This window comes from Monodelphis domestica, chromosome 4, assembly GCF_027887165.1.
Source record: "Monodelphis domestica isolate mMonDom1 chromosome 4, mMonDom1.pri, whole genome shotgun sequence".
In the NCBI taxonomy this organism is placed as follows: domain Eukaryota; kingdom Metazoa; phylum Chordata; class Mammalia; order Didelphimorphia; family Didelphidae; genus Monodelphis; species Monodelphis domestica.
Window position 1 is genome coordinate 370,443,240 of NC_077230.1, and position 21,571 is coordinate 370,464,810.

Here is a 21,571-nt window from a genome sequence, read left to right on the forward strand (position 1 = left end):
CTCCCTTCTGGGGCCCTAGCCAGTGGTGCTCCTGAGGGACTCAGAAGTATCCAGCGACCTCTGTGGTTAGGGCAAGGGGGGGTAGGGTAGAAAAATAGGTATAGAAGGGCTAGTATGAGGGCAGAGAACCCAAAGGACTCATCATTCTTCCTAACCCAAACCTCCCCCACCTGGCTAACTCCCAAACACATGACAAGCTGTCCCTAGGGTCCAGCCAGGGCTCCTACTGCCCTGACTCCCCAGCTGAAATGAAAGTGCTCAGGGGCAGTTGGGGCTCAGACTCACTCAGCTCCCTGGTGGGCAGCAGTGGATGAAATAGAAAGTGGATGCCTCCCTGTCAGGGCCCCTACTGTGATCTCACAGAAAGATGGAAACGTCAGGATAGGGATGAGCTTGGTAGTCAGCATGGGGAGGGAAGAGGCAGGGTCTGTGCCTTTAAAAGTTGCCCTATAAGGGGGCAAATGCCAAGGGACCACTAAGGAACTCAGCATGTCCCAAAAGCTAGGAGCAAGAATGTCTCCCCAGTCCTATACCTTTATTCCTCTAGGGGCACACTCTTTCATTTGACTACTAGAAGCCCAAACCTCAAAAGACCCAAGTCCTAGCCTATCTCATCCTTGTCTTAGGTGTCTTGCTCACCTGTCCAGAGCCCAGCAGCCTGGCAGTGCCCACACCCCCATCCCCAGCCATCATCAAACGTCTGCAATGTTGGAACCCCCAGCTGGTCTGCTGAGGTCCATTTCAGGGGGACTTGGTGCCCTGGTGTCTGAAAACCAGCCTCACCCTGGCTGGTGCCCAGCCCCAGGGTGTATTAGAATGTCTGGGCCTGGTTCCCCAGGTGACGATGCCTTGGGTTCTATGGCTCCCTCCTAGACTCCATGCAGCTGGAGGGGGTGGGGGTGGGGAGGTGTTTCTCTGATCAGAAAGTAAGGCGAGTCTAAGACTTTTCATAATAATAATGGCTGTTGGGTTGGTGTTCCATTAGGGAATTTTACTTTCACTTTAGGAAATTGATACTTGGGGTTCATAGTCAGAGAGATGAACTGGAAGGAAGAAGTATTACTGCATGCTCAAAAGATACAGGTGTAAGACAAGACCAGAATGTGTGGAAGTGAGAGAGCTGGATTTGGGTTTGGTACTTTGGTAAGTCACTTCCCCACTCTGATCTATACTTTCCTCTGAGCACAGGGCATTTATTTCAACATAATTTATTGCCTGCTGTATGCAGCACATTGTACTAGAAGAGAAGCAAAGTGTAGATATGGCATATTCCCTACACTTATGAAGCTTAACAGTCTAATAAAGGAATAAGACAAACACCAATAATTCTGTTAGCAGAATTTTACATCATAAATGCATTAAAGAGGTTCAAATAAAGCACCATTTGAGGTCCAAATAGGAAAACACCTTCACTAAACTGGGGATGAAGTGGGGTTTTGAGAAGCCTTCTTGGAGGCCCTCCTCCAGAGGTTGGATTGTAATGGATAGATATGAATTCAATAGGTAGACATGAGGAAGGACATTTTAGCACAGGAAACAAGATGAGAAAAGGCACATATGCAGGAAAACAAAGTTCAGCAGAAGAGATTTTCCTAGGCCTTAATATTGTCCTAGGGCATCATCTGATGACAATAGCTAAAATTTATAAAACAATTTAAGGTTTGTAAAGTGCTTTACAGAGATGATATCATTTTAACTTTACAACAATGCTTGGAAACAGGTGCTATTATTCATATTTTATAGATGAGGAAATTAAGGGATAGATTAAGTGGTTTTTCCATAATCACACAGCTCAGAAGCATATGAGGGAAGAACAAAATATGGAAGTTGAGAAAGTAGAAATGGCAGCAGATCATTCTGGAAAGGAAAATCTCCAAGGAAGAAGCACTTCTGCAGCTAGCAATATCATTTGCTCCCTGAGACTACCATCTTGCCTACCTGTTGACCTGCCCCCATTTCTCCATCATCTCAACACCAGAGTTTGGCAGATGCAAAGATCAATATGAATCAACAATATGACATCACACAAACAGAAATTTCAGAGTTTGAAGGGACCTCAACAGTCATTTAACCCATACCTTAAAAAAAACAAACAAATTCTCCTCAAACACCCCCCCACCACCACCACACACACACACACACACATCTACTAGATATAAGTAGTCAGTTCTATTTTTTCCTTTGAAAACTCTGAATGGGGATGGATCTACTATTATTATCCAATAATTCCTGGATTACTAATTAGTTGAAAGTTTTTCATGACATTGTTCCTAAATAATGCCTCTACTGCTTCAGCCCTTTGTAGTCAAAGAGAACAAAACTAATCCTTCCACATGATAGTCCTTCAAATACATGAGGAACAATATCATGTCTCTCCCTGAATCTTTTCTTTTACTAAATATCTCCTCCTTTCATCTAATCCCTATATACTAAGACTTTGAGGTGACTGTGAAGGAATTTGAGTTGATAGACAGACACACTCTACTCTAAACTCTGCTCTGGTCAGACCACATGAAGAACATTACGTACAGTTCTGGGGACTGCATTTTAGGAAGGACATTGATGGAACAGAGAGAATTCAGAGGAAGGCAACCAGAATAGTGAGAGTCCTCAGTGTAGAATTTTAGCCTTTTGGGATCCTGATTCTCATCCAGTAGTTTGTTTCTCCTGTTTTTTTGTCATCTGCACATCTGATGCTTTCTGTTTTAGTCCTTGTTAAAAATGTAGACTAGTACAGAATCAAGCATAGATAGCTTCTTGGGGTGCTCCACTTTTGCCAAATTGATATCAAAACTACTCTTTCAGCCTGGCCATTCACTTGGAACTTAATCCATTTAATTGTGCTAAGATCTAGCCTATAGCCCTCCACCTGTTTTACTTGACTAATATGAAATACTTTGTTAAATGCTTTGAACAAATCTAGGTAAACAATATCTATACCAAAAGTGTCAAATTCCCTGCCTGCAAAAATCCCTGAGTGAAGCCTGAACCAGATTGAAATGTAACTGGGAAATGTTTAACAAATAAAAATCCAGGGGGCACCCTGGGCAAGTCACTTAACTCCATTTATCTAGCTCTCGCCCTTCTGCCTTAAGAGTCGTTAGTCTTATTTTTCTCTATTCATTTAAAATACATGTTTAGATCCTTAGAACTTGGCAGAAATTATTTTGCTCACTGAATTTTAATGTTGGTTTGACTGTCTTTCTCACTATTCTCCTACATTACTATTTCCCTACCCTTCAGTCCTTCCAAAGGCAATAATGTATGCTATTGGAGAGTAATTTTTGCTCCAAAAATGAGAATGAAAACATCACATGCAGAGTCTTTTCCCCTTTCTAAAGATACCTGTTTATTACTTTGATCATATATATGTAGATGTTACCCTATGCTTTTGCAATAAATTAATTTTATAATTAAGAAAAAAAGAAAAAACAAGACAAAAAAGACAGTTTTTAAAAAAAAGATACAACAGAATATAGGTAATGTTAATTTGTGCTTTTCTAAATCAATATATGGCTCACAAGAGATCTATTTCCTTTTGAGTTTGACCTCATTGCCTCTAATAATAATTATAATCATAATCTGCCATCATTTTATCTCTCCCCATGCCTTACAACTCCAAACCCTGTTCCTTGTCCTCCTGGTGTTCTTAATCCCTCACTCCCTTAGCCCTTCACACCTGCATTATATCTTCTCTCTTTCTCATCTTGACCCTCATTAAACCAGTTTAACTGTCCTTGCCATCTTATTGCCAATCTATTGCCAATCCTGACCTGTGAGACTCAGCCCTGGATTACTCCCATCATTTCCTTCCTTCCTTCCTATTCATATGCTGCTGAACAAGCTGGAGAAAATCTTGAAACCATGTTAAGTGGATCCACTACAAATTTATATTATGTAATCTACTGCAGCAAGGCAATTCTTTTACACTTCACTAATTGACTCAATATCCCATTCACCACAAGCAGCTCTTCCAAACCTTTTCATTCTTTCTCAAATTTTCACAGTACAGCTGAGTCTTGCCTCATATTTCACTGAAAAAACTGAGGCCATTTGCCAAGATGCCTCCCCTCTTTTTCTCTCCTTTTCAGCTGACACTAGATGCCTTCTTCCATTCTCTCTACCTCTTCACTCCTGTCTCATATGAGGTGGCTCTTCTCTTCTCAAGGCAAATCCTTCTGAATGCACAAACAATCCCATTCCATCCTGTAGTCTCCAGCAGATTGTCTCTTTTATTATCTCTATTTTTTCACTTATCTTCAATTTCTTTTTGTCCACTGATTGCTTCACTGTTGCCTGTAATCATGCCCATATTGCTCCCATCCTCAAGAAACTCACTTAATATATATCCCCCCACTACTATCATCCTATATATCCTATATAATTTGGCCTTTTATGGTCAAACTCTTTAATTAGGCTGTCTACAATATGTTTCTTTACTTTCTTCTCACTCTTTTTTTAAAACCCTTACCTTCCTTCTTAGAGTCAATACTTTGTATTGGCTCCAAGGCAGAAGAGTGGTAAGGGCTAGGCAATGGGGGTTAAGTGACTTGTCCAGGGTCACACAGCTGGGAAGTGTCTGAGGCCAGATTTGAACCCAGGACCTCCCATCTCTGGGCCTGACTTTCAATCCACTGAGCTCAACCTCGCTACCCCCTTCTCACTCTCTTCTAAATTATATAGTCTGGTTTTCTACCTCCATATTCAGTGGAAACTTCTCTCTCTGAAGTTATCAATGATTTCTAAATTGCTAAATTCAACAGGAGAAATATCTCCTTTCTGAGTTCAGGAGGTGAGTAACTGTTGCCAAATATTTATCACAATGCACATTTATGAAAGTAAAAATCTAGGTTTTATTATTAAGCTCAAGCATAGGTTCAGGCCTCAGAGAAAACCTGAAGCCTGATTAGGGCTTAAACAAGGCTTTCTTAAAGGAAAACTTACAACAGAGTGACAAAGAATAATTCTTTTACATTTTGTAACTTGTACATTCTTCCCAGGCCATAAAAGTTAAAGAGAACATAGATTCATAATTGCCTGCTTCCTTCAATGTCATAAAAGTTAAACAGAATCATAATAGCATACATCCCCTAAGGAAACAAACCCCATCAAACAACCTCTAAGTAAACTAAGTCAAATTATAGATGAACTACATTAGAGTATTTGCAAATAGGTTATTTGAAGAGGTGGATTTACATGTGATCAAGGAGTCAGAGACTGCTGAGAGTCTTCCTCAGGCTTCTTATCTAAGGAATGTTTAAAGGAAGTAAATTTCACATCCCATGGAACAAGTTTTGGTCAGTTGAGGATACAATTAAGACTGACTTTCAGTTAGCCAAAATTTGAAGGAGATATGGCCTTGTGTCCTGAATAATAAAATAAAAAATTACCATAACAATCTTAATTTCCAAATCCAGTGGCCTATTCTCAACCCTTGTCCTATTTGAATTCTTTGTAGTATTTGACACTGCTGGATCACCCACTTCAAAGTAATCTCTTCTTTCTAGGTTTTTGGGACTTTACCCTCTCCTGGTTCTCCTCCTAACTGACTGACTATTCCTGAATATCCATTGCTGAATCTTCATCCAGGTCACATCCACTAACCCTAGGTGTCTCATATGGCTCTGTCCCAGGCACTCTTTTCTTAACTTTATGCTTGGTGAGCTCATCAGCTCCCCTGGATTTAATTATTGTCTCTCTGCTGATGATTTTCAAATCTACTTATCTAACTCTGTCTCTTGACTTCCAGTCTCATGTCTTTGTCTATTGGACATCTTGAAGTAGATATCCTGTAAACGTCTTAAACACATCCAAAACTGAACTCATCTTTCTCCTTACATCCTCCCTCCTCCTAAAGGTCTTTGTTACTGTTGAGAGTACTACCATTCTCCGAGTCATTCAGACTCACAACCTGGGTGTCATCTTCACCTCAGTACACTTTCACCTCCCATATCCAATCTACCGAGGAGACCTATTGATTAAATTATTGTAACACCTTTCACTATGCTCCCTTCTCTCCTGTGACAGGGTCTTATCATCTCTTGTTTAGACTATTACAATAGCCTGCTGGCTGGTTTCCTTGCCATAAGTCTCTTTTCTATTCTAGTCCATCCTTCACTCAATTGTCAAAGTGACCTTCCTAAAATATAGGTGTATGTTATCCCTCTGCTCAATAAACTCCAGTGTCTCCCTATTACCTATAAGATCAAATATGAAATTCTCTTTTTGGTTTTCAAAGTCCTTCACAACCTATACCTCTATACCTTTCCAGTTTTTTTACATTTCTTACCTCCAACAGTATCTCCAATCCAATGATACTGATATCTCCTAGATCAGTGGTGGTGAACCTATGGCATGTGTGCCAAAGATGGCATGCAGAGCATTCTCTGTGGACATGCATGTTTCCCCCCCCCCCCCGAGTTTGTTACTAGAAAGGTAGAGGGACTTGAGCAGAGCTGTTCCCTTCTCCTCCTCTGTGCTTGATGACATTTCTCCCATCACCCACACCTCTGCCCAATGGGAGTGCTTCCTCCCTCCCCTTTCTGGGGTAAGATGGGCAGCTCACAGGTGGCTGAGCTGGAGGGGAGTAGGGCACTTGAGCCACTTCCCTCCCCATCATACATTCACTAAGGACATTCCTCACTTTACCCACCCCTCTGCCCAGCAGCCCAATGGGAGTACTTTCTTCCTCCCCTGTGTGGGATAAGGGGTGGTGCACAGCATGCAGTCTCTAAAAGTTCACCATCATTATCCTAGATATTCTTGACCCAAGATATTCCATCTCCTGGTTCTGGATATTTTTTTTTTTACCAAATATCTGGAATTTTCTCCTACTTTATATCTCTAGCTCAACTTTCCTCAGGAAGTCTTTCCTAATCCCTCTTAATTTAATTGCCTCCCCTCTACTGATTATTTCAAATGTATTCTGTATCTATCTTGTTTGTACATTGTTGTTTGCATGTTGTCTCTCCTAATTAGATTGTAAACTTCTTGAGAAAGAGGAGTGCTTTGTCTTTCTTTGTATTCCCAGTCCTTGGCATAGTGCCTATGTAGGGACTTTAATATATGTTCATTGACTATAACCAATTACCTTTCCCTACCAGTTTGACAACTCTGCCAAAAATATAAAGTTACCTGTTCTTGATGAAGCCATATTGTCTTTTTGTGATCACTGCTTTCTTTTCTAGATGTTTGCTAAGCATCTTTTTAATAATTTTTTTTTTGGCTTGACTATGCATAATGGTTACAAATGTTCTGTTTTTGGATTTTTTTTAGGACTGGGGAGAGAAGAAAGAAAATAAACTTTTGTTAATTGGAAAAAAGTGTTATCATATCCTAACTTATAATAATTATCTATGTCCTATTGGACTTTTTTGTTTTGTCTATTCCTACCTAAAGGTCATTCTCTGAGTGTATAAATATGTACAAAGTAAACAGATAGCAAATTTAGAGCAAAAAGGCACTAGCATCAGGGAGACTACTGAAATTTTAAAAAGGCAAGCATTAAGATTTCGGCAATTATGTATAATTTACCATTCACTATCAAGTGTATTTATAGTTATTTAAGTTTTAAGTTATACAGAGACTTTGTAACAACATTACTTACATAAACAAAGAGAGCTATCTATATATAAAGCTTTACATTTAGTCATATTTCACCAATGAGGTTCTGCTCATTGTTCTAACCCATAAAGATGTTTTTGGATCAACTCCATTAATTTACTTATTAAGCATGCAAAAAAGAGCTGTGTATAAAGATAACAGTGACAGTCTCACAAGGAATTCCTATCATACTGCAGAAATAGAATTTATATAAAGATAAATTTTAAAACATACAAAATAGTTTGTAGGGGGAAGGAAGGGGAACCCCAGGAAAGGTCTCATGAAAGAAGTGATCCTAGAGATGTTCTCAGTTGCTCAAGAATTTCCATGAGATCTGTTGCCCTGAGGGGGAGGTATAAACTCTTCTGTTTGGAATTTCATGCCCTTTACAACTTCTGGCTCTGGCCTACCTTTCCAGCTTTATTATGCTACTCTCCACAAACTTAGTAACCCAGTTAAACCTGTCTATTTGTCCCTCACAAAGGATTCTTATCACTGAGGTTTTGCACAAGTTGTCACCATGCCTGAAATGCATTCCTTCCTTATCCTTGCCTCCAAAAATTCCTTGTTTCTCAAGACTCTGCTCAAGTACCACTACCTACATGAGATCTTTCTTGATCTCCCCTTCCCCAGCTGCTGGTGCTTCAAGTGTATATATGTATTTGTGTACATGTTATTATTCCCTTACCCCACAACATGTAAACTCCCGGAGAACAGTGACTATTTAATTTTTGTCTTTGTACTTCTCATTTAGCAGAGTACCTAACATGCAGAAGATGCCTAATAAATGCTTGAAGTCTGTTTGAGCATTCCAAGTAGGGTTAGATGGCTTGCCAAGTATGGAGAGCAGCAAACAGGCCATATTTCTTTGGACAAGATTGCATGAGAGGGAGTAACATGAAATAAACCTGGAAAGATAGGCAGAAGCCAGACTGAAATGGAATTTAATTGCCAAACAAATTAACATGGAGATCCAACAAAGTTTCTTGGTGAGAGGCTAAAGTTAGACCTTTAGGTTTTAGGAATATCAGTTTTGCAATCAATTTATTTATTCATTAGAATACTTTTCCATGTTTTCATGATTCGTTTTCTTTCCCTCCCCACACCTAGAGCTGACAAGCAATTCCACTGGGTTGTACAAATGTTGCCACTTGATACTTATTTCCATATTACTTGTTTTTTAAATTTTTTTAAATTTAAATTTTTTAAAAGTCTAGATCCCCAAATCATACATTCATATATGCATGTGATAAGTGATGTCATATTTTTTGCTTTGCATTTCTATTCCCATAGTTCTTTCTCTCAATGTGGATAGCATTCTTTTACATAAGTCCTTCAGGAATGTCCTGGCTTATTGCATTACTTCTGTTTGCAGTTGTGTGGAAGATGTGGAAGAGTGGAAAAAAGACTGGAAACAAGAAAATTAATTAGACTGAAGTGGTCTAGGTTAAAGATAATAAGGATCAGAGATAGGCTAGTGGTTGTGGGAATAGATGTAGAAGATTGATTTGAGATAGGGGAGAGAGAATCAACAAGATTTGCAACTAACTGGATATGGAGAATGAAGATGAAAAGCATGACTCTGAGGTTGAAATCCTGAGTGACTGGAAGGACACTTGACATAGGTAGGGAAGCTAAGAGAGATAGATTCAAGCAAAATGACCATGAGTTACCATTTTTCAGTTATCCCTCTCAGCTTTGTGTTGCATGAAAATTCTGATGAAAGGCACTATCTATGCCTTTATTCAAATCAATGACAAACATATTAAATAGCACAGGATTAAGTATAGATTCCTGGGGCAGTTCACTGAAGACCTTCTTCCAAAGTTACATTGAGTACTAAAGACTATTTCCTGGGTCTACCCCAACTAGTTCTGAATCTATCTGATTACATTGTTATTTAATAGAATCTTTCCATCTTTTTTTCCATTTGACTTCATTAAGAGCTTTGCTTCTATCTAGGTAAACAGAATAGAAAGCATTCTCCCTAACAGGATAGTGACAGATTTTGGCAATTGATTTTTAGATACTCTTGGAAGAAAACAATAGCTATATGCCCCATATTCCATAGGGCTCTTTGAAATTGATTCACATGTCTTTTGCTTATTTTCTTTTTGGGGAGTGATAATAGATATACCTTGTTTGATTGTCAGAGTAAGAAGAAAGTCCTGGCAACAGCAGAAAAGATGGGACCAATGTCAGCATTTGATTGAGATCTCTCTGAAAGGCAAAATGTCAGCTGATAGAAGGTAGTGTAGTAGATAGAGGCACCTAACAGTGTAAAGTTCTTCCTCTCCTCCCAAGGGATCTGTACATACATGATCATAAAGTTGTTCTTATCAACTCTGAAACACATTTTCTTCTTATGGTCCTACAGATAAAGAGTGATCTATTCTCCATCATCCACACTTTCATCACATTAAAGGGACCTGATTTGGCATTCCCTAAGCAGAGATGATCCCAGGGCATCTTCATGTGATCACCTAACATGGGCAAAGCTCAGCACAGTCTATTTTTTCCTTTCTCCCTCCAACTCCCACTTTGCAATTCACCTACTGAAATTCTCTTCAAAAGCTAGGTTTAGAGAGCACTACTGATATCATGAAAACTCTGAGTCCCAAGTGGAGAGTGTTCTCTTCCTTTTCATTTAATACTCCTAAGGCAGCCACTATCTTTCACCTTATCACATTCTACCTTAAATCATACTAAACTATATATATATTACAATTAGTTTGAAAGCACATTGGAGGCAAGGAATAAGATGATTTTGTTTCCCCAGGCAGTGGATATAGTGCCAGATCAAAGTCAGGAAGAACTGAAATTAAATCTGGTCTCAGAAACTTACTTGCTGTGTGACCCTGAGCAAGTAGTCACTTAACCTTGTCTGCCTCAGTTTCCTCATTTGCTGGAAAAGAAAATAGCAAATCACTCTAGTATCTTTGCCAAGAAAACCTCAAATTGAGGCATGAAGAGTCAGACATGACTGAAATGAATTAACCAACAAGAACTGAACTGATTGGAGCCACATCTAAAGAAGAGCTGGCTTTTCGGCTTCCATAAGGCCTATGTTTTTCTACTTACCTCACTGTGGCCAGAAGAAAATCATCCTGGTAGGTCTTTCTGCTTTCATCCATCTAATCAAATTGTATCAGTCCTTTATCAAATGACACATCCTCCAAGGATCATCCCTAGCAACTTCAAATCACTTGCTCCATCTTTGAACTTTCTATTGTTCTTACGCACCACTTAATAACTATTCTGCCATGCATCTTCCTAATCAGAATGTAATCTTTCTGAGGGCAGGGTCATAGCTCTTCTGTTTATGCCAGAAAGCAAGCATTCAAAAAGACTTGACTTATTAATAAGAGACCAACATCATTGTGGTTTTTTTTTTTATTCTTTATAAACAAATTGACATAAAAGGAGTCTGGGTGAGAGCATCAGTGAGACCATGGGTAGCACTCTGTTCTGTTAACCCAGGACAAATGATATTTATGGACAGCTTGTGAAATCCAATTTCTGGATTGGGAGAGACCAATGATAGCAGCCAGGTTGTTTCAGAGGTGCTGGCAACCTACATTGCCTTGTTTCTGTGAGAATCTGGATGAAGTTAAAGAGGAGGAGGGAAGAAAAGAGGAAAGAGAGCTGTCTGGCCAAACCAGAGGCAAGTTTGTTACTGGGTGCCACTGAATATCCCCCACAATCTTCGGTGTACCTGAAAGGGATTTACTTTTTCAGTCTAGATATTCATCCAGGTCTCTCCTTCCCACCTCAGTTTTCTTGGTTCTTATAAATCATCTATCCAAATTCCAGGGAGGCAGCTAAAGAGCAGAAGATGAGGGGGAGGGGAATATAAAGAAGCAGGACCCCTTGATGCCTTATGCACCCTTCTTTGTGGGATTTTTCTCATCAGATAACTAAAGAGAATCAAGACCTAAGGTAAAAAGGTGCAAGGTGCTGGGAATGGTCCTCTCTACTGCCTAGGGAGCTAGACCCCAGGGCTGCCCCTGAAACTCTTCTATAGGGCCCTCTTGGAAATGTGACTAGCTTTCCAGTCCCTCCAGAAGAAGAGTTATCTCATCTTTTGAGTCCTCTGGAAAGGGGGTAAGATCTTTCAGGGCTGGGTAAGGGTGGAGGAAGGAAAGAGGGGGGAGATTATTGGCAGTCTCATTCCTCCTCCTGCCCACTTCCAGCCTCTAGGTTGGAATGGATGTGAGCGGTGGATCACTGCACAGGTGCTGGAAAAAAATAAATAACAATAGAAAAGACTCTTACAAAAAGAAAACATTTGCACCATTAGTTGGGAGTATTTAGCTAGGGAAGGGTGTGGTGCACTAGGGAGAAGGTGGCCAGAGGCCCCATAGGACATTGTAGGGTGGGGCTATGCTGCTAACTTGATAGAAAACTCCCAAAGTCTGCACCTATCAGGGTTGGGCTTCTGGCAATGGAGCTGGTTAGCACCACCACAAGGCCTTGTACACTTATTCTTAAAGCAGTGCCCACAGTTTGAGTGCCTAGTCTTAGCTCCTTGTTCAGGGGCTCAGTCCATTCCTTCCATGTAAGGCCACAGCACCCTGAATAAATACAAAGGGAAGTGGGCCTCTGAATCATATGCTACTTCACCAGCTCCAGGTACCCTCTCCCTACAGGGAAGGGTTAAGGGGCCAGCAGATTTTGGGGAGGAGGAAGAGCAGCACCAGCCCTGGATGAGAAGGTAACAAACTCCCCTGTCCCTCCAGAGGAATGGACATAACAGGATAATGGGCAGTCCTTCTCCTCTCCTTGACCCTTCATGGAAGGGCATGTCATTGGAGGGAAAAGCACACATTTCAAGAGTGACCAGCCTCGATGAGGAAAGGGGGAAGCAGGGAAGGACTGGTCAATGTGGGGAGGGGAAGGGAAAAAAAGGAAGGAGACTGCTCCTCAAACAGTCTCCTGGAGTCTCATAGCCCTCTGCAAAGACAACCAGCCAAGCACAAGAAGAAAGCCAGCTTGGAGGAAGGAAGCCAGGCCAGGCTTTTCTGACCTGGGAATAAAGAGTCCAGGTGGCCAAATCAGCCATACAATGCATTCCCCTCTAGTCTTCCACCGGCACAGAAAAATGGGATGGCTCTGCAGACTTCACCAGGAGATGCCCATGATTCATTCATTCACCTTCTTTGCTGGACAGCCCCATTTGGGGCCAGGGGCAGGGTCTGTTTTTCCAGGAACCTGCTGGGTGCTGGGCAGGGGTCCAGAGGTGTGTGTGCGTGCGTGCGTGCATACAGGGGGCAGGGAGGGGTGCCTTCCTGACTTGGAGGCATGACCCCTGGAATGGTGCTGCATTGTGCTGGGCTGCACTGAGCCATGGGGGCCTCAAGCAGGTGTGAGCCAGGCCTCAGGGCCTAGGCAGGTGGTGGGACAGACATTCATCTCCAGGGGTTCCTCAGAACTTCCCTTGCTTTAGTCTGTCAATGTGGTAGGTGAGCTTCAGAGCTGGGCCCAGCTTTAGACCCATGTACTTCATCATCATGTCGCTCCGGAGGAGGAGCAGGGCCTTCCCATCGATCTCCTGCCACCACAGAAAGAGAAAGGGGGAGGGGGGGCGTAAGAAAAGAAGTCAGATAGTACCTTAGAACAGGGCAGGCTTAACTGGTTATTGGAGCCCTCAAGCACCAAACAGAGATATTAAGGTCTAGCCCTGATGCATCAAGTACCACACAAGGATCACTCAGGTCTCAAGTTCTCCTTTCTTCTTCCCTGGGGCAACTTAAGTGCTAGAGAAATAACTACTTGACTAAGGACCTCATAAAAAACAGCTTTCATATGACAGCATGGTTTAACACTAAGAGTTTAGTGCTTGGAATCTAAACTCCAAGTCAAGACTTGGAGTCAGGCAATTTGGATTCAAATCACGGTTCCAGCACTTACTAATTATGTTTATTTTAACTTTTGGCAAGCTTATCTTTCTCATCTTCAATTTGGTCATCTGTAAAGTGGGGATAACAAAATCTGCCCACCTCCAAAACAGAGCCCTTTACAAACCTTACTATACCATGTTAAAGAGTTTATAAAGTATTAAGTACAATTTAGCATACGAGGCCTTCCATCATTGAGCTACACTTTAGTAATTCCCGTTTCTCTCTCCAGGTTTTTTCCTCATTGATATGTGAACATTTTGCATTTGTTTATGTTCTTCCCCTGGCCTGGAATATCCTCTCCATTTCTTTCAGCTTCTTCAAATCTTATTTGTCCTTCTGGGCCAAGCCCCAATTTGTATGTTAAAATGGCTAATAGAACCTTATTCCCAATCAGAGTGGTCACTGTTGCTTCAAGGAAGATCAGTAAATTAATGAATAAGGATTATGGGGTACTTATTATGTGGTTAGATTTGTGCTAGATTGTAGAGAAGGGATTTTTAATGTGTGTGTGTGTGTGTGTGTGTGTGTGTGTGTGTGTGTGTGTGTGTGTGAGAGGTCCCTTTTGGCCTTTGGATCAAAGGATCTTTGGATCCTTTCTCAGAATAACATTCATAATTGATGGAAATGCTAAATTCTAGTTACATATTAGTGAAAATAAAAGTATAAAATATCCCCTGTCTATATTCATGGAGCCTCTGAAATCAATCCCCAGATTTTGAGTCTTTGGACCCCAGGTTAAGAACCCCTATAGAAAATGCTGAAGTTATTAAACATAATACTTGCCCTCCAAAAGCTTATAATCAAGTTGCTAAGATAAAACTAATACACATAAACTGGAATCCATCTGAGATAAGTTCAAAATAATTACATGTTTTCGAAAGAGGTCAGCATGGGGTCCCAGCTGAGGATCAGCTTCTCTTACAAACTTCATTACATCTTCTACCGTCCAAGAAGATGGATCCCGGCTGCTCAATCGTGCTGGATCTCGGGATCCCAAATATCGATCAGAACCTACCAGAAAGGAATGTGAGAGAAAGTCATGTCTTCTGCTCAGCCACAAACAAAAATGAAAATGTTAAAGTAAGCTGAAGGTACTAACTTAAGAAAAGATCAGAACTTATACATCCAAAAGTATCCACACTCTCCTAACTGAAAAGAGCCTAAGAAGTCATCTATTTTGTGCCTGAATAGGTATTCACTATGACATAAATGGTCATCCTTCCTTAGTTTTAAGATCTTAAGTGATGAGGAACTCATTACTTTCCATGACAGCTCATTTTACATCTGGAAAACACTTTCAGTATTTGGAAGTTTTTCTTTACATCAAACTGAAATTTATTTTTTCTGTAATTTCTGCCCTCTGGGGTCCCTCTTCCACATGGCAGCTCTTCAAATACTTGGAAGACAGTTATGTCACCCTTTTTTAAATGTCTTTTATATCTTCTTCTCTCTTGTCTAAATATTTCCAATGCTTTTATCTGATCTTCATGTGGCATGAAGTTGAAGCTCTTCATTACCCTGGTCACCCTCTAGCTTGTTGATGTCTTTCCTAAAAGATCCCTTGGGAGAGTGTGAGCTTATACCAACAAGGTTACCTCTTGTTCAAAATCACACATGGACTCCTTTTTTAGGAATTTCCCAAAGAAATTAACAGTACATTCTTTTGAACCTCCTATGGGAGGAATCATAGGGTCACTGATTTAGAACTAGAAGGGATCTAAGAGATAGCTTATTCATAGAATCATGGCAGCCTAGATGACTATTTGGGGCATAGGATTGGAAAGAGCCTTTTACAAATGCAGGCTTAAACAGCAGGTTCAGTTTCCCATAAAACTGCCTCCTCTTTGGGAAGAATTCTATTTCTCTAGCTTCCCTATTTTTGTCTATAACATAACTCTTCTAGTTAGTTATGAATGCAAGCTCCCTTCAAGGATATCTTTGTCTCCAGTGTGATGGTGTTTGGTGCTTAATAAGTGCTTTAATAAATCTTACTGACTGACAGTTTGAGGAAGCTGAAAGGGATGCCAGAGACCATCTAGTCCAATTCTTTTATTTTGCAGATCAGAAAACTGATTGTAGAATGATTTAGGTAAACTAAGGTATCCAGATTTATGAAAAGCAGTATGGCCTCATATAGCCTGGCTTAGGAATCATAATGATACATGTGCAGCTTCTCACCTTGGCACATCTTGGTGTACAACCATCAGTAAGTTACTTAACCCCTCAGTGTTTTAGGCAACTCTCTAAAAATGCTAAATTGCAGCAGAATTACTGATCTGCATTTTTGAAGTTCTCTATGCCAAAGAAATAAAAGGTCATGATCTCCTCCTCCAAAAATAAAAAAGATTGATATATTATTAAAGGGAGTTTAGGGAATATCAATTCAACTCAACATACCAATCACTTACTAAGTACCTATTATATGCAGGGCACCTTGCTAGGTGTTGGTAGAAATAAAACATAGCTCCTATTGGGGGGAGTGGTAAGGAAAGTAACTATAATACACAAATATCTCATTCAAACCTCCATTGTGTTGTAATAATTAAAATAGTGGAAGACTTAAATTGTTGGCATATAAAAGAGTGGATGAGTAAATTGTGACCGCAAAAAATATGTTTTCAAGACAGTGTCTTGTTTTAAATCAAATATAAGGTGGTCGCCAGGGAAATATTCCCAATCATTAAATATACCCAAGTCAACTGGGTTTTATAGAGAATTTAATTAATACAAATGTGGAATTAAAGAAAAGAGAGAAAGAGAGAAAAAAGGAAATAACGAGAAAAGGATAGGCCGGCCCAGGACAGCTCTGGCCAACCCAGGCCTGAGCCTTAAGAGAAAGATCAGTCAGTCCTTAATCACTCACCACAAGATCTGTCCAAGCAAGGATTATAGTGACACCAGGCCAGCTTCATCTCAGCTGACTCCACTAGCTCAATCCTGAATCTGAATGTGAATGTGAATCTGAATGTCTTCAGCTCCCTTTCTGAGTTCCTTTTAAAGGGAATTTTCTCCTATGTCACCTCCCCTAAATTCTTACATCTACCAATCACAGTAGACGTTTTCCAAAGGACAGACCATTCTTAATTCACACCTAAGAAGTCTAAAATTTTGAGTAATTCATGCCTGAGTAAGTTCTCACCTCTTTGCCTTTTGCAAGTTCACAAGTTTCCTGACCTTTATAGATACTTTTATAGCACCCTTTTGTATTAGTTCTAAAAATAGGCACAGCTTAAGAACTTTTTGCCTTATTATAAGTATGGGTTTAAGTACTTTTCATTGTTCAGCAAAGAGTTTACAACTTTATCTTCCCCTAAAGTATGCTTAAGTAGGGGTGGAGTAGAGTTCTCACATTCCTGATCTAAGTAGAAGTCTCACATTCCTGATCTAAGTTCCTTCATTGTTTAAAATGGGGAATGGTCTTAACCCAACTTTATGAAGTAGGGTCTGAGAATTTTTAAGGTTCACAATCCAACCTTATGAAGTAGGGTCTGAGAATTTTTTAAGTTCACAGTGTACAAGGGTTCTGGATGCCCTTAACAAAATAGGTTAATTCCAAGATGGGCCTACACTCTATTACTGGGTACTGTTACAATCAGAAACACAATTTTAGAGATCACTGGCTAAATTCAAGAGCATCTCTCTATTCTTCTCTCTCTGGTCATTCACTTTCTTCTCATTCTCAGTACTGCACCCTTTACTCTGGGTTATTAACTACCTTTTTAATGTCTATCCAAATTCTCTTAAGTGACCTGATAGACTGTGGTAAGAATACTCCTTGGCATGTATTGCCATCATATAGCTCTAAAAGGAACTAAAGAATCTCCAGACTATCTCAATGCTCAGACATGAAGGCTTTGGTCTTTGAGCTCTCTATAAGTTTGGAAGCAAAGTTTTGGTATAGTGGAAGTGTTTGAGCAAGGCTATAAACTAGAATAGGGGGATTATATTTTGGGTCACCTTTGCGGAGGCTGAAGGAACTGTGGTAGGGTAGAGTAAGTAACAGATCCTTTTCCAAATGGAGTGGAGAGATTTTGAGCTAGTCTGGAGTTATGGTGAATAAACATTCCCTATTGTCAGCATAATAGCACTACTGACACACTCAGGGACAGAGGTGGCATTCTGAAATAAAAACAGCTTGGAAGTAGTTGGACTAGATGATCTCAAAAGGTTCTGCCATTATTGACATTCTATTGTACTATGGTTTGAAGTATAGCTCAAATAGGCCTGGTAGAATGAGCAAAGCAGACATTGAGCTTATTTTAGTCTTCCTTTATCAATGTTCTGTTTCCTTCTTTAGTAGGAGATATCTAAGGTCTTTGAGTAAATTTATTGGACAAGACTGGTCCTATGCCTAGAAATAGTAGAAAGTAATACCAGGTATGTAGCCTGGATATTAAGTCTAAACCACCGATTGCTATGGTGCCTGAAATACCCATGATCACTCTTTTGCCAAAAGGTTCTTGGCCAATTACTGGCAGCTACTTGAGAGCATGGTTACATTAAATGATTACTAGGTCAATGCCATATCAGTACTACAGCATAATGAAATTGGAAGGACCTTAGAAACCATCTCTTCAAACTCCTTTCCATCGCACACATCACAGATATGAAGGGGTGAGTTCAAGAAAGATTAAGTGACTTGCCCCGGATCATACTGTTAGTAAATGGCATAGTAAGGCCTTTGAGTCTTTTAACTCAAAACTCCATTCTTTCTTTTACAAGCCCCATGCTGCCTCTTAGGAACTCTTACCACTCAGTCATTCCCCTACCACAGGACAATTTGGTTTATTTTGGATTCTTCCTCACTTACATCCAATCAGGAACTGATACCTCTTTTGAAATATTTCTTTGAAGCCTAATTGTATCTGATCTTAATATATTACAAAGCTGTAATTATCAAAACTATCTGTACTCAGAAATCAAGAGGTTGTTCACTGGAACACTTTAGGTACATAATATACAGAAGTCAGTAACCAGTATTTGATAAACCAAAAGATCCCAGCTATTAGGGCAAGAGTTCACTCTTTGCCCGAAATTTCCATTGGGAAAAATAGAAAAGTTAGGCTGAAACTAGGTATAAAACATCTCATTTCATATAACAAGATAAACTTGAAACAGATACATAATTTAGATATGACGGGTAACATCATTAGTAAATTAAAGGTACATGGAAGAAATTACCTGTCAAATCTAAAGAAGAAGAGTTCATGACCAAATAAGAGATGAGAGGTTCACAGAAGATAAAATGGATGATTCTGATTACATAAAATTAAAGAATTTTTGAACAAACAAAACCAATGTAGCTAAAATTGGAAGAGAAGCAGGAAGTTAGGGTAAAAAAATCTTTGAAGAAAGTTTCTCTACTAAAGGTCTCATATAGGGAACTGATTTAAATTTATAAGAATAAGAGCCATTCCCCAGTTGATAAGTGTTCGAAGCATATATAATTAGGCAATTTTCAGAGCAAGAAATCTAAGCTACTAGTAATCATTATAAAAATGTTCCATATCGCTAAAAATTAGAGAAATGTCACAAAACAAATCTTGACTACTCCCTCATATCCATTAAACTGACTAAGATAATAAAAAGGGAAATGACAAAAGATGGAGGGAATATGGGAAAACAAGAACTTTAATGAACTACTAATACAGCTATGAACTGGTTCATTCATTCTGGAAAACAATTTGGAACTATGCCCATAAAATTATTAAACTGCATGTGGTGAGGGGTGAGGAGGAAGGGGGTAGAGCCAAGATGGCAGAGAAAAGTCAGGTGCCTGTCTGATCTCTTCCAAATTACCCTCCAAACAACTTTAATAAAACACATCAAAGCAAATTCTGGAGTTGCAGAACCCTCAGAAAAATTGGGGGGAGGGGCATGAAACAATCTTCTAGCCCAAGACAACTTAGAAGGTAGGCAGAAAAGATGTGTCATACCAGGGTAGGAGTGGAACAAAGACCAGCACATCAGTGCAGGCCTTGACTCAGCAAGCCAGTGTAGGCCCTGGAGGTGGCTGAATCAACAACAATGGCTTCCAGAGCTCTCAGTCCAAAGACAGTAAGGGGGTCAGTCAACTGATCAGAAGGAGATTATAGGGTTCCTTAGCTGGCACTAGGTGCAGGAATCTGTTGTTTTGCCCATATATAGATAATAATCCTGGTGTGCAGTTCTAGGTTACAGTCCCAGGGCAAAGTGGAGCACTCACAAGCACAACAGAGCTTGCGGGCATGGAAATGGGGGTGGGAAACTATTCATAGTTTCAGGGTGGGAAAGAGTGCTTGTGAGAAAAAGGCTTGAAAATTAATAAACAACAACAAAAATGAAACCCAACATAGAAGATTATTTTGGTGATACGGAACACCAAACTACAAAATCAAAAGGAGACAACAAAGTTAATATCTCTTTCAAAAGTCTCAAAGAAAAATGTGAAAATTGGCCTCAAAGCTAAAATAATTCCGGGAAAGGAAGGGAACGGAAGGGGAAGGGAAAGGTGGAGAATGATGCAAGAAAATCATGAAGAAAGAGTTGACAGCTTGGTGAAAGAAGCACACACACACAAAAAAAAAACTGAAGAAAACAATACCTTAAAAACAGAACATAGGCTATTATTAAAAAGAGTCATAAAAAGAAGAAATGAACTTCTTAAAAAGCAGAATTGGCCAAATGGACAAAGATATTAAAAAATTAACTGAAGAAAAGCACTCTCTAAAAAAGAATTAGCCACATGGAAAAAGATGTACAAAAACTCACTGAAGAAAGAACCTCTTAAAATGTAGAACCAGGCAAGCAGAAGCTAATGACTCCGTGAGACATCAATAAATAATAAAAACAATATGAAAAAATGAAAAAAAAGTGAAATCTCTTTGGAAAAACAACCAACTTGAAAAACAGATCCAAGAGAGATAATTTAAGAATGACAGGACTACCTGAAAGCATGATAAAAAAATAGAACCTAGACATAATCTTTCAAGAAATTACTAAGGAAAACTGCCCTGATATTTTAGAATCAGAATGTAAAATAGAAATTGAAAGAATTCACTGATTACCTCCTGAAAGAGATCTCAAAAAAGAAAACTCCTAGCAATATTATAGCCAAATTTCAGAGTTCCCAGGTCAAAAAAGAAAATACTGCAAATAGTAAAAAAGAAACAATTCAAATATCATGGAGCCATATAAGATTTAGCAGCTTCTTTCTACATTAAAGAGATCAGAAGGCCTGAAATATGATATTCCAGAAGATGAAGGAGCTGAGATTACAACCAAAAATCCTCTATTCAGCAAAATTAAGTATAATCCTTCAGGAGGGAAAAATGGGTATTTGATGAAATAGAGAACTTTCAAGCATTTCTGATGAAAAGATCAGAGCTGAATAGAAAAAATGACTCTCAAATACAAGATGCAAGAGAAGCATAAAAAGGAAAAGTGAAATTATAAGGGACTCAAAAAGGTTAAACTGCTTACATTTCTATGGGTGAAGATAATACTTGTAACTCCTAAGAATTTTAATCATTAGGGTAGTTAGAGGGAGTGTACATAGACAGAAGGCATGGATTTGAGTTGAATATGATGGGATATCTAAAAATAATAAAATATAAGTAAAAATAAAATTAATGGGTGAGAAAAAGAAGACAAGAAGAGAAAAAGAAGGGTTAAGGGAGAGACAGAATTGGGTAAATTATCTTACATAGAAGAGGCACAAAAGAGCTTTTACAATGAAGAGAAGATGGAGAAGGTAGGGAAGTGGGGGCTCTTAAATCTTACTCTCATCAGAACTGGCTCAAAGAGGGAAAAACATTCATACTCTGTTGGATATGGAAATCAATTTTAACTTAAAGGAAATCAGGAAGGGAAGGATATAAAAGAGAATGGTGAGGCTGATAGAAGGAAGGGTGGTTTGGGGGAGGCAATGGTCAGGAACAAAACACTATTGAAGATGGAAAGGGTGAAAGGGGAGAGAGTAGGAAAAACAGGATAGAGGGTAATACATAGTGGTCATACTGGTGAAAAAAATTAAAAGAAGTTTTTTTAATAGAGGCCTCACTTCTCAAATACATAGAAAAACGAAAAAT

The 21,571-nt window shown here is 39.5% G+C and overlaps 1 protein-coding gene and 1 long non-coding RNA gene across 21 annotated transcripts in view; one reads left to right on the forward strand and one right to left on the reverse strand.

Moving 5' to 3' along the window:
* The window catches only part of SCMH1 (Scm polycomb group protein homolog 1), a 177,267-nt gene that overhangs the window by 15,847 nt on the left and 139,849 nt on the right, over positions 1 to 21,571 (reverse strand). For 13 of the 20 annotated variants that reach the window (XM_007492915.3, XM_056825235.1, XM_056825232.1 and 10 more), the window contains 2 exons: positions 14,371 to 14,513; positions 9,740 to 9,822 (listed from right to left, as the gene is read on the reverse strand). In XM_007492915.3, the coding sequence (XP_007492977.1) occupies positions 9,740 to 9,822; positions 14,371 to 14,513 (226 nt within the window). Of the gene's footprint in view, positions 1 to 7,134; positions 7,278 to 9,739; positions 9,823 to 10,980; positions 13,154 to 14,370; positions 14,514 to 21,571 lie in introns of those variants that run through there. The other 7 variants (XM_007492916.2, XM_056825246.1, XM_056825248.1 and 4 more) reach the window with 3 other exon arrangements.
* Positions 312 to 7,351, forward strand: LOC103097826 (uncharacterized). The gene is made up of 3 exons (XR_466824.3): positions 312 to 838; positions 1,007 to 1,143; positions 7,276 to 7,351. It is a non-coding gene; the product is annotated as an uncharacterized LOC103097826 (long non-coding RNA).